This window comes from Oncorhynchus mykiss, chromosome 2 (assembly GCF_057628025.1).
Source record: "Oncorhynchus mykiss isolate SJ-2025 chromosome 2, ASM5762802v1, whole genome shotgun sequence".
Lineage (NCBI taxonomy): Eukaryota > Metazoa > Chordata > Actinopteri > Salmoniformes > Salmonidae > Oncorhynchus > Oncorhynchus mykiss.
Genome location: NC_143023.1, coordinates 4789898 through 4807500, shown reverse-complemented (window position 1 = coordinate 4807500; position 17603 = coordinate 4789898). Strand labels below are relative to the sequence as shown.

Sequence of the window (17603 nt, the reverse complement as noted above, 5' to 3'; positions counted from 1 at the left end):
TTTAACTCCACCCCTACACACAGAAGGTAATGTTTCTAACTCCACTCCTACACACAGAAGGTAATGTGGTTTAACTCCACTCCTACACACAGAAGGTAATGTTGTTTAACTCCACTCCTACACACAGACGGTAATGTTAACTCCACTCCTACACACAGAAGGTAATGTTGTTTAACTCCACTCCTACACACAGAAGGTAATGTTTCTAACTCCACTCCTACACACAGAAGGTAATGTGGTTTAACTCCACTCCTACACACAGAAGGTAATGTTAACTCCACTCCTACACACAGAAGGTAATGTGGTTTAACTCCACCCCTACACACAGAAGGTAATGTTAACTCCACTCCTACACACAGACGGTAATGTTAACTCCACTCCTACACACAGAAGGTAATGTGGTTTAACTCCACTCCTACACACAGAAGGTAATGTTAACTCCACTCCTACACACAGAAGGTAATGTTGTCTAACTCCACTCCTACACACAGAAGGTAATGTGGTTTAACTCCACTGCTACACACAGAAGGTAATGTTAACTCCACTCCTACACACAGAAGGTAATGTTGTTTAACTCCACTCCTACACACAGAAGGTAATGTTTCTAACTCCACTCCTACACACAGAAGGTAATGTGGTTTAACTCCACTCCTACACACAGAAGGTAATGTTAACTCCACTCCTACACACAGAAGGTAATGTGGTTTAACTCCACCCCTACACACAGAAGGTAATGTTAACTCCACTCCTACACACAGACGGTAATGTTAACTCCACTCCTACACACAGAAGGTAATGTGGTTTAACTCCACTCCTACACACAGAAGGTAATGTTAACTCCACTCCTACACACACAAGGTAATGTTAACTCCACTCCTACACACAGACGGTAATGTTAACTCCACTCCTACACACAGAAGGTAATGTGGTTTAACTCCACTCCTACACACAGAAGGTAATGTTAACTCCACTCCTACACACAGAAGGTAATGTTGTCTAACTCCACTCCTACACACAGAAGGTAATGTGGTTTAACTCCACTGCTACACACAGATGGTAATGTTAACTCCACTCCTACACACAGAAGGTAATGTGGTTTAACTCCACTCCTACACACAGAAGGTAATGTTAACTCCACTCCTACACACAGAAGGTAATGTTGTTTAACTCCACTCCTACACACAGAAGGTAATGTTGTCTAACTCCACTCCTACACACAGAAGGTAATGTTGTTTAACTCCACTCCTACACACAGAAGGTAATGTTGTTTAACTCCACCCCTACACACAGAAGGTAATGTTGTTTAACTCCACTCCTACACACAGAAGGTAATGTTGTTTAACTCCACCCCTACACACAGAAGGTAATGTTGTTTAACTCCACTCCTACACACAGAAGGTAATGTTGTTTAACTCCACTCCTACACACAGAAGGTAATGTGGTTTAACTCCACTCCTACACACAGAAGGTAATGTGGTTTAACTCCACTCCTACACACAGAAGGTAATGTTAACTCCACTCCTACACACAGAAGGTAATGTTGTTTAACTCCACTCCTACAAACAGAAGGTAATGTTAACTCCACTCCTACACACAGAAGGTAATGTTGTTTAACTCCACTCCTACACACAGAAGGTAATGTTAACTCCACTCCTACACACAGACGGTAATGTTAACTCCACTCCTAAACACAGAAGGTAATGTTGTCTAACTCCACTCCTACACACAGAAGGTAATGTGGTTTAACTCCACTCCTACACACAGAAGGTAATGTTAACTCCACTCCTACACACAGACGGTAATGTTAACTCCACTCCTACACACAGAAGGTAATGTGGTTTACCTCCACTCCTACACACAGAAGGTAATGTTGTTTAACTCCACTCCTACACACAGAAGGTAATGTTGTCTAACTCCACTCCTACACACAGAAGGTAATGTGGTTTAACTCCACTCCTACACACAGAAGGTAATGTTAACTCCACTCCTACACACAGAAGGTAATGTTGTTTAACTCCACTCCTACACACAGAAGGTAATGTTGTCTAACTCCACTCCTACACACAGAAGGTAATGTTGTTTAACTCCACTCCTACACACAGAAGGTAATGTTGTTTAACTCCACCCCTACACACAGAAGGTAATGTTGTTTAACTCCACTCCTACACACAGAAGGTAATGTTGTTTAACTCCACTCCTACACACAGAAGGTAATGTGGTTTAACTCCACTCCTACACACAGAAGGTAATGTGGTTTAACTCCACTCCTACACACAGAAGGTAATGTGGTTTAACTCCACTCCTACACACAGAAGGTAATGTTAACTCCACTCCTACACACAGAAGGTAATGTTGTCTAACTCCACTCCTACACACAGAAGGTAATGTGGTTTAACTCCACTCCTACACACAGAAGGTAATGTTAACTCCACTCCTACACACAGAAGGTAATGTGGTTTAACTCCACTCCTACACACAGAAGGTAATGTTAACTCCACTCCTACACACAGAAGGTAATGTTGTCTAACTCCACTCCTACACACAGAAGGTAATGTGGTTTAACTCCACTCCTACACACAGAAGGTAATGTTAACTCCACTCCTACACACAGAAGGTAATGTGGTTTAACTCCACTCCTACACACAGAAGGTAATGTTAACTCCACTCCTACACACAGACGGTAATGTTGTTTAACTCCACTCCTACACACAGAAGGTAATGTTGTCTAACTCCACTCCTACACACAGAAGGTAATGTTGTTTAACTCCACTCCTACACACAGAAGGTAATGTTGTTTAACTCCACCCCCACACACAGAAGGTAATGTTGTTTAACTCCACTCCTACACACAGAAGGTAATGTTGTTTAACTCCACTCCTACACACAGAAGGTAATGTTGTTTAACTCCACTCCTACACACAGAAGGTAATGTTAACTCCACTCCTACACACAGAAGGTAATGTTGTCTAACTCCACTCCTACACACAGAAAGTAATGTCTTTATATTTAGCAAACCATGTTAGATCTGATTTCAGGGAATCAGGAAATAAACCAATAAACCATGTTAGATCTGATTTCAGTGAATCAGGAAGTAAACCAATAAACCATGTTAGATCTGATTTCAGGGAATCAGGAAGTAAACCAATAAACCATGTTAGATCTGATTTCAGGGAATCAGGAAGTAAACCAATAAACGATGCCCTTTTTATTTCCTCATTCTTCTTTGTAAACAGGGTTTCCTGAAGGACTTGTTCCAGAAGCACGGGAAGGCTGTGTCCTCCAGCAAACTGGACGAGTACACAGACGCAATGGTAAAACAACAGTCTCGTAGCCCTTTCCTGTAGTCAAATGACCATATCGCCCCCTAGTGGCCGCATTGGTGGAATGTTATTCATATTTTTATTCATAAATACTATTTCAAAACAAACGCTGATAATGTGTTCTTCTTGGTTCCTGGAGGTGATAAATATATCCTCTTGGTTCCTGGAGGAACATAGGGCCTGTACTGAAGATATCCTCTTGGTTCCTGGAGGAGCATAGGGCCTGTACTAAAGATATCCTCTTGGTTCCTGGAGGAACATAGGGCCTGTACTAAAGATATCCTCTTGGTTCCTGGAGGAACATAGGGCCTGTACTAAAGATATCCTCTTGGTTCCTGGAGGAACATAGGGCCTGTACTAAAGATATCCTCTTGTTTCCTGGAGGAACATAGGGCCTGTACTAAAGATATCCTCTTGGTTCCTGGAGGAACATAGGGCCTGTACTAAAGATATCCTCTTGGTTCCTGGAGGAACATAGGGCCTGTACTAAAGATATCCTCTTGGTTCCTGGAGGAACATAGGGCCTGTACTAAAGATACCCTCTTGGTTCCTGGAGGAACGTAGGGCCTGTACTAAAGATATCCTCTTGGTTCCTGGAGGAACGTAGGGCCTGTACTAAAGATATCCTCTTGGTTCCTGGAGGAACATAGGGCCTGTACTAAAGATATCCTCTTGGTTCCTGGAGGAACATAGGGCCTGTACGAAAGATATCCTCTTGGTTCCTGGAGGAACGTAGGGCCTGTACTAAAGATATCCTCTTGGTTCCTGGAGGAACATAGGGCCTGTACTAAAGATATCCTCTTGGTTCCTGGAGGAACATAGGGCCTGTACTAAAGATATCCTCTTGGTTCCTGTTGCCAGTCTTGGGATGCTTCCTGTCCCTTTTGGCCATGACATGCAGTCTTTATAGTCTCTTACCCACTGATTTACGATCTCTCTCTCTCCAGTGTGTGTAAAATAAGATAACTCAAGCACTACGTCTAATCAACCTAATGCAGTCATCAGTCTCTAGAACCATTAATGCAGGGTAAATGAACCTCATTCGTGGTTCTTTCAGAGTGCCTTTCATGTCACTGAACGTGGTATAGATTCAGCAGGTAGATCTGGTTGCAGTGATGTTTATTACAACAGTACAGGTTCTTCAGGATGTATTTTTATTTCATCATTATTTAACTCGGTAAGTCAGTTCGGAATAAATTCTTACTTACAATAACGGCCTACCAGGGAACAGTGGGTTAACTGCCTTGTTCAGGGGAAGAACGACAGATGTTTTACCTTGTCAGCTCGGGGATTCGATCCAGCAACCTTTTGGTTACTGGCCCAACGCTCTAAGCGCTAGGCTACCTGCCGTCCCTCCACTCTAACCACTAGTCTACCTGCCTGCCCCTACACTCTAACCACTAGTCTACCTGCCTGCCCCTACACTCTAACCACTAGGCTACCTGCCTGTCCCTACACTCTAACCACTAGGCTACCTGCCTGCCCCTACACTCTAACCACTAGGCTACCTGCCGTCCCTACACTCTAACCACTAGGCTACCTGCCGTCTCTACACTCTAACCACTAGGCTACCTGCCTGCCCCTACACTCTAACCACTAGGCTACCTGCCGTCCCTACACTCTAACCACTAGGCTACCTGCCTGCCCTTACACTCTAACCACTAGGCTACCTGCCGTCCCTACACTCTAACCACTAGGCTACCTGCCGTCTCTACACTCTAACCACTAGGCTACCTGCCTGCCCCTACACTCTAACCACTAGGCTACCTGCCGTCCCTACACTCTAACCACTAGGCTACCTGCCTGCCCTTACACTCTAACCACTAGGCTACCTGCCGTCCCTACACTCTAACCACTAGGCTACCTGCTGTCCCTACACTCTAACCACTAGGCTACCTGCCGTCCCTACACTCTAACCACTAGGCTACCTGCCGTCCCTACACTCTAACCACTAGGCTACCTGCCTGCCCCTACACTCTAACCACTAGGCTACCTGCCGTCCCTACACTCTAACCACTAGTCTACCTGCCGTCCCTACACTCTAACCACTAGGCTACCTGCCGTCCCTACACTCTAACCACTAGGCTACCTGCCGCCCCTACACTCTAACCACTAGGCTACCTGCCGTCCCTACACTCTAATCACTAGGCTACCTGCCGCCCCTACACTCTAACCACTAGGCTACCTGCCGTCCCTACACTCTAACCACTAGGCTACCTGCCTGCCCCTACACTCTAACCACTAGGCTACCTGCCGTCCCTACACTCTAACCACTAGTCTACCCTGCCTGCCCCTACACTCTAACCACTAGGCTACCTGCCGTCCCTACACTCTAACCACTAGGCTACCTGACTGCCCCTACACTCTAACCACTAGGTTACCTGCCGTCCCTACACTCTAACCACTAGGCTACCTGCCTGCCCCTATACTCTAACCACTAGGCTACCTGCCTGCCCCTACACTCTAACCACTAGGCTACCTGCCTGCCCCTACACTCTAACCACTAGGCTACCTGCCTGCCCCTACACTCTAACCACTAGGCTACCTGCCTGCCCCTACACTCTAACCACTAGGCTAGCTGCCGCCCCTACACTCTAACCACTAGGCTACCTGCCGTCCCTACACTCTAACCACTAGGCTACCTGCCGTCCCTACACTCTAACCACTAGGCTACCTGCCGTCCCTACACTCTAACCACTAGGCTACCTGCCGCCCCGATGTGACTTGTTCCCAGACTCCTGTCAAAGGGTCATCGCAATATACTGTCACCGACTGGTTTTTCCAGTCTTATCTATACCCTGAGGCTTGTTCCCTTCTCTGAAAAACTTCTGCTCTAACTTTAAATGGACTTCCCTGAGGAGAAAATGGCCTCCTCCTGCAGCCTGGTGTGGTCTCTCTCTCTCCATTTCATCAGACAGGATAATGCGTTCCCAAATGGCATCCTATTCCTTATGGGTCCTGGTCAAAAGTAGTACACTATATAGGGAATAGGGAGTAATTTGGGACTGTGACAGGGCTGTGTTGTGGCAGCCAGCAGCAGATGACTCTGTCCAGCTGTATTAATCATCTCATCTAACAGACTGAGATATTAGATTACCAGTGTCTGGCGGGAGACTGTCACACCTCTCCTACCGATTCACTCTGTCTGTCTCTCACCCTGCCCTGTCTGTCTCCTACCCTGCCCTGTCTGTCTCCTACCCTGGCCTGGTCTGGCATCACCCTGTCTGTCTCTCACCTTGGCCTGGTCTGGCATCACCCTGTCTGTCTCTCACCCTGCCCTGTCTGTCTCCTACCCTGGCCTGGTCTGGCATCACCCTGTCTGTCTCTCACCCTGCCCTGTCTGTCTCCTACCCTGGCCTGGTCTGGCATCACCCTGTCTGTCTCTCACCTTGGCCTGGTCTGGCATCACCCTGTCTGTCTCTCACCCTGCCCTGTCTGTCTCCTACCCTGGCCTGGTCTGGCATCACCCTGTCTGTCTCTCACCCTGGCCTGGTCTGGTATCACCCTGTCTGTCTCTCACCCTGGCCTGGACTGGTATCACCCTGTCTGTCTCTCACCTTGCCCTGTCTGTCTCCTACCCTGGCCTGGTCTGGAATCACCCTCTCTGTCTCTCACCTTGGCCTGGTCTGGCATCACCCCGTTCTGTCTCTCATCCTGGCCTGGTCTGGCATCACCCCGTTCTGTATCTCATCCTGGCCTGGTCTGGCATCACCCCGTTCCATCTCTCATCCTGGCCTGGTCTGGCATCACCCTGTTCTGTCTCTCACCTTGAGCTGGTCTGGTATCAGCCCGTTCCGTCTCTAACCCTGGCCTGGTCTGGCATCACCCCGTTCCGTTTCTCACCCTGGCCTGGTCTGGCATCACCCCATTCCGTCTCTCATCCTGGCCTGGTCTGGCATCACCCTGTCTGTCTCTCACCTTGGCCTGGTCTGGCATCACCCTGTTCTGTCTCTCACCTTGGCCTGGTCTGGTATCACCCCGTTCTGTCTCTCATCCTGGCCTGGTCTAGTATCACCCCGTTCTGTCTCTCACCTTGGCCTGGTCTGGTATCACCCCATTCCGTCTCTCACCCTGGCCTGGTCTGGCATCACCCCATTCCGTCTCTCACCCTGGCCTGGTCTGGCATCACCCCATTCTGTCTCTCACCCTGGCCTGGTCTGGCATCACCCCATTCCGTCTCTCACCCTGGCCTGGCCTGGCATCACCCCGTTCCGTCTCTCATCCTGGCCTGGTCTGGCATCACCGCGTTCCGTCTCTCACCCTGGCCTGGTCTGGCATCACCCCGTTCCGTCTCTCATCCTGGCCTGGTCTGGCATCACCCCGTTCCGTCTCTCACCCTGGCCTGGTCTGGCATTACCCCGTTCCGTCTCTCACCCTGGCCTGGTCTGGCATCACCCCGTTCCGTCTCTCACCTTGGCCTGGTCTGGCATCACCTCGTTCTCGTTAGAGTACTTCTAACCTGTGTATCATATTTATTTTCAAAGAGAGAGGCAGTCAAAATGGCAGGTTGACCTCTATTGTCATCAGTCTTGTCTTGGAGGCAGAGCTGAGAGATTTCCCCTTAGATAGGCCAGCTGCAAAGTCAAAATTGCCTATATTGTGAAATGTATGAAAACAAAAATGTGCCTTTAAGGTTAGGGTTAGGCATTAGGCTTAGCAGTGTGGTTAAGGTTAGGCATTAGGCTTAGCAGTGTGGTTAAGGTTAGGCATTAGGCTTAGCAGTGTGGTTAAGGTTAGGGTTAGGCATTAGGCTTAGCAGTGTGGTTAAAGTTAGGCATTAGGCTTAGCAGTGTGGTTAAGGTTAGGCATTAGGCTTAGCAGTGTGGTTAAGGTTAGGCATTAGGCTTAGCAGTGTGGTTAGGGTTAGGCATTAGGCTTAGCTGTGTGGATAAGGTTAGGGTTAGGCATTAGGCTTAGCAGTGTGGTTAAGGTTAGGGTTAGGCATTAGGGTTAGCAGTGTGGTTAAGTTAGGGTTAGGCATTAGGGGTAGCAGTGTGGTTAAGGTTAGGGTTAGGCATTAGGCTTAGCAGTGTGGTTAAGGTTAGGGTTAGGCATTAGGGTTAGCAGTGTGGTTAAGGTTAGGGTTAGGCATTAGGCTTAGCAGTGTGGTTAGGGTTAGGCATTAGGCTTAGCAGTGTGGTTAAGGTTAGGGTTAGGCATTTGGCTTAGCAGTGTGGTTAAGGTTAGGGTTAGGCATTAGGCTTAGCAGTGTGGTTAAGGTTAGGGTTAGGCACTAGGCTTAGCAGTGTGGTTAAGGTTAGGGTTAGGCATTAGGCTTAGCAGTGTGGTTAAGGTTAGGGTTAGGCATTAGGCTTAGCAGTGTGGTTAAGGTTAGGAGTTAGGCATTAGGCTTAGCAGTGTGGTTAAGGTTAGGAGTTAGGCATTAGGCTTAGCAGTGTGGTTAAGGTTAGGAGTTAGGCATTAGGCTTAGCAGTGTGGTTAAGGTTAGGAGTTAGGCATTTGGCTTAGCAGTGTGGTTGAGGTTAGGGTTAGGCATTAGGCTTAGCAGTGTGGTTAAGGTTAGGGTTGGGTTTAATCACGTTGTGTCTCTGCCAGCTAGTGACCACTCTGCAGAGCTGCCCCCAGAACAAGATTCATAATGAAAAACGCTAACATGCGTCAGCATGTGTTTATTTGTGCTCAGATCTGAACCATTGACAAACATGTTTAGTTGTGTTTTTTAAGCAGGGAAACCAGTAATCGCTAAATATATTTAATATCTCCGTTGGTCTAAAATGGCACATGTTTTATTATGCCTCAATTCCTTTTTTTCTAACAGATGAAGATTTTTGACAAAAATAAGGACGGTCGCTTGGATCTGAACGATTTGTCCAGGTACTTCTGATTGACTCTATTACAATTCTGAATACTGAACCGTTTGGTCAGGTACTTCTGATTGACTCTATTACAATTCTGAATACTGAACCGTTTGGTCAGGTACTTCTGATTGACTCTATTACAATTCTGAATACTGAACCGTTTAGTCAGGTACTTCTAATTGACTCTATTACAATTCTGAATACTGAACCGTTTGGTCAGGTACTTCTGATTGACTCTATTACAATTCTGAATACTGAACCGTTTGGTCAGGTACTTCTAATTGACTCTATTACAATTCTGAATACTGAACCGTTTGGTCAGGTACTTCTGATTGACTCTATTACAATTCTGAATACTGAACCGTTTGGTCAGGTACTTCTAATTGACTCTATTACAATTTTGAATACTGAACCGTTTGGTCAGGTACTTCTAATTGACTCTATTACAATTCTGAATACTGAACCGTTTGGTCAGGTACTTCTGATTGACTCTATTACAATTCTGAATAAAGAACCGTTTGGTCAGTTACTTCTAATTGACTCTATTACAATTCTGAATACTGAACCGTTTGGTCAGGTACTTCTGATTGACTCTATTACAATTCTGAATACTGAACCGTTTGGTCAGGTACTTCTGATTGACTCTATTACAATTCTGAATAAAGAACCGTTTGGTCAGGTACTTCTAATTGACTCTATTACAATTCTGAATACTGAACCGTTTGGTCAGGTACTTCTGATTGACTCTATTACAATTCTGAATACTGAACCGTTTGGTCAGGTACTTCTAATTGACTCTATTACAATTCTGAGTAGTGAACCGTTTGGTCAGGTACTTCTAATTGACTCTATTACAATTCTGAATACTGAACCGTTTGGTCAGGTACTTCTGATTGACTCTATTACAATTCTGAATACTGAACCGTTTGGTCAGGTACTTCTAATTGACTCTATTACAATTTTGAATACTGAACCGTTTGGTCAGGTACTTCTAATTGACTCTATTACAATTCTGAATACTGAACCGTTTGGTCAGGTACTTCTGATTGACTCTATTACAATTCTGAATAAAGAACCGTTTGGTCAGTTACTTCTAATTGACTCTATTACAATTCTGAATACTGAACCGTTTGGTCAGGTACTTCTGATTGACTCTATTACAATTCTGAATACTGAACCGTTTGGTCAGGTACTTCTGATTGACTCTATTACAATTCTGAATAAAGAACCGTTTGGTCAGGTACTTCTAATTGACTCTATTACAATTCTGAATACTGAACCGTTTGGTCAGGTACTTCTGATTGACTCTATTACAATTCTGAATACTGAACCGTTTGGTCAGGTACTTCTAATTGACTCTATTACAATTCTGAGTAGTGAACCGTTTGGTCAGGTACTTCTAATTGACTGTATATTGGAGTACCAATACCTTTTCTGACTGTGTTGTTTTGCTTGATCAAACTGTTGTTTATTTCCTGTTTTCCTTTAGGATCCTGGCTCTAGAAGAGAATTTCATGCTACAGTTCAAAATGGATGTGAGTTCAGTTGATGTGTTTCTGATAATGTTCATTACATTACTCTGCTAAATCTTCCTAGGAAGATGGAAAATGAAACTAACCATAAATTGACTCTGTTTTACAGGCCTCCAGTCAAGAAGACAGAAAGAGAGACTTTGACAAAATATTCAACCACTATGATGTTGTGAGTACAGACAAGAGTACCCTCGGGGCTGGGATGTTAGATTTGATTTGCAGGGCAACTGCTTCCTCTGTGGTCTGTAAATTAAATACGAGTTGCAAAACAAGGATGTTTGGTCTGCATTCAGAGAAGAAGAGAGATTACAATTTTGGCATGATGCTCTTTTAATGAGTTCTATGTTCTCTCTTCCCCATTGGTCAGAGTAACACCAGAGCTTTTAATGAGTTCTATGTTCTCTCTTCCCCATTGGTCAGAGTAACACCAGAGCTTTTAATGAGTTCTATGTTCTCTCTTCTCCATTGGTCAGAGTAACACCAGAGCTTTTAATGAGTTCTATGTTCTCTCTTCCCCATTGGTCAGAGTAACACCAGAGCTTTTAATGAGTTCTATGTTCTCTCTTCTCCATTGGTCAGAGTAACACCAGAGCTTTTAATGAGTTCTATGTTCTCTCTTCCCCATTGGTCAGAGTAACACCGGAGCTTTTAATGAGTTCTATGTTCTCTCTTCCTCATTGGTCAGAGTAACACCAGAGCTTTTAATGAGTTCTATGTTCTCTCTTCCCCATTGGTCAGAGTAACATCAGAGCTTTTAATGAGTTCTATGTTCTCTCTTCTCCATTGGTCAGAGTAACACCAGAGCTTTTAATGAGTTCTATGTTCTCTCTTCTCCATTGGTCAGAGTAACACCGGAGCTTTGGAAGGACCAGAGGTGGATGGCTTTGTAAAAGACATGATGGAACTGGTCAGGGTAAGTTGTGGGGAAGAATATCAGACAATATCTTTATGAATGTGCCACAATACATGCTCCTATTATAATTGACTATATGTCTTTGTAAAGGTCATGTGGGACAATATTGTGTTGGGAAAGGTAGAATAAAGTGTCTATTGTTTTATCCTGTTGTGTTGTATATCTTTATGAGTCAGTCTTAACATGCTACCTGTTGTGTATGTTGTTGTTATGAACATCTGACCTGGCTGGCCATAAGGACATCTATTGTGTTCTCTGTCCTGGTTGGCCATAAGGACATCTACTGTGTCCAGTGTCCTCTGTCCTGGCTGGCCATAAGGACATCTATTGTGTTCTCTGTCCTGGTTGGCCATAAGGACATCTACTGTGTCCAGTGTCCTCAGTCCTGGCTGGCCATAAGGACATCTATTGTGTCCAGTGTCCTCTGTCCTGGCTGGCCATAAGGACATCTATTGTGTTCTCTGTCCTGGCTGACCCTAAGGACATCTATTGTGTTCTCTGTCCTGGCTGGCCATAAGGACATCTACTGTGTCCAGTGTCCTCTGTCCTGGCTGGCCCTAAGGACATCTATTGTGTTCTCTGTCCTGGCTGACCCTAAGGACATCTATTGTGCTCTCTGTCCTGGCTGGCCCTAAGGACATCTATTGTGTTCTCTGTCCTGGCTGGCCATAAGGACATCTATTGTGTCCAGTGTCCTCTGTCCTGGCTGGCCCTAAGGACATCTATTGTGTTCTCTGTCCTGGCTGACCCTAAGGACATCTATTGTGTTCTCTGTCCTGGCTGGCCCTAAGGACATCTACTGTGTCCTCTGTCCTGGCTGGCCCTAAGGACATCTATTGTGTTCTCTGTCCTGGCTGGCCCTAAGGACATCTATTGTGTCCAGTGTCCTCTGTCCTGGCTGGCCATAAGGACATCTATTGTGTCCAGTGTCCTCTGTCCTGGCTGGCCCTAAGGACATCTACTGTGTCCAGTGTCCTCTGTCCTGGCTGGCCCTAAGGACATCTATTGTGTTCTCTGTCCTGGTTGGCCATAAGGACATCTATTGTGTCCAGTGTCCTCTGTCCTGGCTGGCCCTAAGGACATCTATTGTGTTCTCTGTCCTGGCTGGCCCTAAGGACATCTATTGTGTCCTCTGTCCTGGCTGGCCCTAAGGACATCTATTGTGTTCTCTGTCCTGGCTGGCTTTAAGGACATATATTGTGTTCTCTGTCCTGGATGGCCCTAAGGACATCTATTGTGTTCTCTGTCCTGGATGGCCCTAAGGACATCTATTGTGTCCAGTGTCCTCTGTCCTGGCTGGCCCTAAGGACATCTATTGTGTTCTCTGTCCTGGCTGGCCCTAAGGACATCTATTGTGTTCTCCGTCCTGGATGGCCCTAAGGACATCTATTGTGTCCAGTGTCCTCTGTCCTGGCTGGCCCTAAGGACATCTATTGTGTTCTCTGTCCTGGATGGCCCTAAGGACATCTATTGTGTTCTCTGTCCTGGATGGCCCTAAGGACATCTATTGTGTCCAGTGTCCTCTGTCCTGGCTGGCCATAAGGACATCTATTGTGTTCTCTGTCCTGGCTGGCCCTAAGGACATCTATTGTGTCCTCTGTCCTGGCTGGCCCTAAGGACATCAATTGTGTCCAGTGTCCTCTGTATCCATCAACAACAGATGGAATGCTCCTTGACCTTCACCTCTTGACCTCATTGAACTTACAGAATACGATAACTTTAGCCCACACATTCAATAGATCTTTATTGTCCCGGAAGAGCAATTTTTGTGCAATATAAAGTACATCTATACAAACATAGTTTCACTACTAATGTGTTTTACCTGTTGATCTTCCATCCAGCCCAGCATCACTGGTCCAGAGCTGGACAAACTGAGGGCTGTGCTGCTGGGACACTGTGACGTCAACAAAGATGGAAAGATCCAGAGGAATGAGCTAGCGCTGTGCCTGGGAATGAAGCCCAATAAGGCCTAGTCTTCCCCGTGCAGAGAAGACCTCTAACTACGGATCCTTCCCTTCACTGTGATACATCCAGAACACCCAGAACGGATCCTTCCCTTCACTCTGATACATCCAGATCACCCAGAACGGATCCTTCCCCTCACTCTGATACATCCAGAACACCCAGAACGGATCCTTCCCCTCACTGTGATACATCCAGAACACCCAGAACGGATCCTTCCCTTCACTCTGATACATCCAGATCACCCAGAACGGATCCTTCCCCTCACTGTGATACATCCAGAACACCCAGAACGGATCCTTCCCCTCACTCTGATACATCCAGAACACCCAGAACGGACCCTTCCCCTCACTCTGATACACCCAGAACACCCAGAACGGATCCTTCCCCTCACTGTGATGCATCCAGAACACCCAGAACGGATCCTTCCCCTCACTCTGATACATCCAGAACACCCAGAACGGATCCTTCCCTTCACTGTGATACATCCAGAACACCCAGAACGGATCCTTCCCCTCACTCTGATACATCCAGAACACCCAGAACGGATCCTTCCCCTCACTGTGATGCATCCAGGACACCCAGAACGGATCCTTCCCCTCACTGTGATGCATCCAGGACACCCAGAACGGATCCTTCCCCTCACTCTGATGCATCCAGGACACCCAGAACGGATCCTTCCCCTCACTCTGATGCATCCAGAACACCCAGAACGGATCCTTCCCCTCACTCTGATGCATCCAGGACACCCAGAACGGATCCTTCCCCTCAGTCTGATACATCCAGAACACCCAGAACGGATCCTTCCCCTCACTCTGATACATCCAGAACACCCAGAACGGATCCTTCCCTTCACTCTGATACATCCAGAACACCCAGAACGGATCCTTCCCCTCACTCTGATACATCCAGAACACCCAGAACGGATCCTTCCCCTCACTCTGATACATCCAGAACACCCAGAACGGATCCTTCCCCTCACTCTGATGCATCCAGAACACCCAGAACTTTATGTCCAATCTTCAAAAACAAAGAAGACAACAGCTGCCGGTGTTTTAGCATGTTGTAGAACAAGCACTGTTCTGAATGATATCGATTGTCTTTTCTTGTGACAGATTCAAGATAATACAGAATAATACAGGTAGCCTACTGGTAAATGAATACAGAATAATACAGGTAGCCTACTGGTAAATTAATACAGAATAATACAGGTAGCCTACTGGTAAATTAATACAGAATAATACAGGTAGCCTACTGGTAAATTAATACAGAATAATACAGGTAGCTTACTGGTAAATTAATACAGAATAATACAGGTAGCCTACTGGTAAATTAATACAGAATAATACAGGTAGCCTACTGGTAAATTAATACAGAATAATACAGGTAGCCTACTGGTAAATTAATACAGAATAATACAGGTAGCTTACTGGTAAATTAATACAGAATAATACAGGTAGCCTACTGGTAAATTAATACAGAATAATACAGGTAGCCTACTGGTAAATTAATACAGAATAATACAGGTAGCCTACTGGTAAATTAATACAGAATAATACAGGTAGCTTACTGGTAAATTAATACAGAATAATACAGGTAGCCTACTGGTAAATTAATACAGAATAATACAGGTAGCCTACTGGTAAATTAATACAGAATAATACAGGTAGCCTACTGGTAAATTAATACAGAATAATACAGGTAGCTTACTGGTAAATTAATACAGAATAATACAGGTAGCCTACTGGTAAATTAATACAGAATAATACAGGTAGCCTACTGGTAAATTAATACAGAATAATACAGGTAGCCTACTGGTAAATTAATACAGAATAATACAGGTAGCCTACTGGTAAATTAATACAGAATAATACAGGTAGCCTACTGGTAAATTAATACAGAATAATACAGGTAGCCTACTGGTAAATGAATACAGAATAATACAGGTAGCCTACTGGTAAATGAATACAGAATAATACAGGTAGCCTACTGGTAAATGAATACAGAATAATACAGGTAACCTACTGGTAAATTAATACAGAATAATACAGGTAACCTACTGGTAAATTAATACAGAATAATACAGGTAGCCTACTGGTAAATTAATACAGAATAATACAGGTAGCCTACTGGTAAATTAATACAGAATAATACAGGTAGCCTACTGGTAAATTAATACAGAATAATACAGGTAGCCTACTGGTAAATTAATACAGAATAATACAGGTAGCCTACTGGTAAATTAATACAGAATAATACAGGTAGCCTACTGGTAAATTAATACAGAATAATACAGGTAGCCTACTGGTAAATTAATACAGAATAATACAGGTAGCCTACTGGTAAATTAATACAGAATAATACAGGTAACCTACTGGTAAATTAATACAGAATAATACAGGTAGCCTACTGGTAAATTAATACAGAATAATACAGGTAGCCTACTGGTAAATTAATACAGAATAATACAGGTAGCCTACTGGTAAATGAATACAGAATAATACAGGTAGCCTACTGGTAAATTAATACAGAATAATACAGGTAGCCTACTGGTAAATTAATACAGAATAATACAGGTAGCCTACTGGTAAATTAAAGTGTATCTATTTGAAAAAGCAGGAGAAGGCTCAATGTTCAAGACTGTGTTGTGAATGATGCTTATATTTTTCTCGTTGTGTTTTGTTGGCCTGGCCATAGCTGGCTATTGGGCAATTTGCATGTAAGTGTAGTACTGTATTGTACATTAGGTGAGTTGCTGTTTTTAATATTATATGATGATGTTTAACAATGATAATTAAATCAAGAATAGTGGCACTTGGTGTTGTGTACTATTTTCCAGATACATTTAACATTAGTGTGTACAATATTGCCTGTGTGTATGGTCTGTTCTGTTTGCTGAGTTAGAGAGGGAAGTATACTACAGTAATGGTTTGTATGGTCTGTTTGCTGGGAGAGAGAGGGAAGTATACTACAGTAATGGTTTGTATGGTCTGTTTGCTGGGAGAGAGAGGGAAGTATACTACAGTAATGGTTTGTATGGTCTGTTTGCTGGGTTAGAGAGGGAAGTATACTACAGTAATGGTGTGTATGGTCTGTTTGCTGGGTTAGAGAGGGAAGTATACTACAGTAATGGTGTGTATGGTCTGTTTGCTGGGTTAGAGAGGGAAGTATACTACAGTAATGGTTTGTATGGTCTGTTTGCTGGGTTAGAGAGGGAAGTATACTACAGTAATGGTTTGTATGGTCTGTTTGCTGGGTTAGAGAGAGGGAAGTATACTACAGTAATGGTTTGTATGGTATGTTTGCTGGGAGAGAGAGGGAAGTATACTACAGTAATGGTTTGTATGGTCTGTTTGCTGGGTTAGAGAGGGAAGTATACTACAGTAATGGTTTGTATGGTCTGTTTGCTGGGAGAGAGAGGGAAGTATACTACAGTAATGGTTTGTATGGTCTGTTTGCTGGGTTAGAGAGGGAAGTACACAGTACTCATTTGATTGTGGTAAACAAACTGGTTATCTAAAAAAAGAAAATATTCCAGCTGTATTCAGATCCATCAATGGATAGATGAGAGAGTCCTAATGTAAATGTTGTGTAGGGAAGTGGCTCATAGGGTCCTGGTCTAAAGTAGTGCACTATATAGGGAATAGGGTCTCATAGGGCTTTGGGCAAAAGTAGTGCACTATATAGAGAATAGGGTCCCCATAGGGCTCTGGTCAAAAGTAGTGCACTATATAGAGAATAGGGTCCCCATAGGGCTCTGGTCAAAAGTAGTGCACTATATAGAGAATAGGGTCCCCATAGGGCTCTGGTCAAAAGTAGTGCACTATATAGAGAATAGGGTCCCCATAGGGCTCTGATCAAAAGTAGTGCATCCTTTTAGGATGTAGGTGTAATGAAGTGAACGCAGTTTGTGCTGCAGTTGAGAGTTTAGGTCACCATAGAAACCCATTCATTCATTCAGGAGTGGATGTGGTGGGTGGAATATCTCAATCAGCGTCCACCTGACAGAACAAACATGGTTTAGTCATCACCATCTGGTGTGTTTCCCTACATCGCC

At 44.6% G+C, this 17603-nt stretch overlaps 1 protein-coding gene across 4 annotated transcripts in view; it reads left to right on the top strand.

Moving 5' to 3' along the window:
* LOC110505062 (secretagogin) overlaps positions 1-16360 on the top strand; it is a 25366-nt gene extending 9006 nt beyond the window's left edge. For 3 of the 4 annotated variants that reach the window (XM_090216310.1, XM_090216314.1, XM_090216320.1), the window contains 6 exons: positions 3234-3311; positions 9100-9155; positions 10629-10674; positions 10781-10840; positions 11516-11584; positions 13426-16360. In XM_090216310.1, the coding sequence (XP_090072436.1) occupies positions 3234-3311; positions 9100-9155; positions 10629-10674; positions 10781-10840; positions 11516-11584; positions 13426-13557 (441 nt within the window). In that variant the 3' untranslated portion in view covers positions 13558-16360. The remainder of the gene's footprint in view (positions 1-3233; positions 3312-9099; positions 9156-10628; positions 10675-10780; positions 10841-11515; positions 11585-13425) is intronic. The other variant, XR_016490690.1, reaches the window with a different exon arrangement.
* Positions 16361-17603: the final 1243 nt, after the last annotated feature.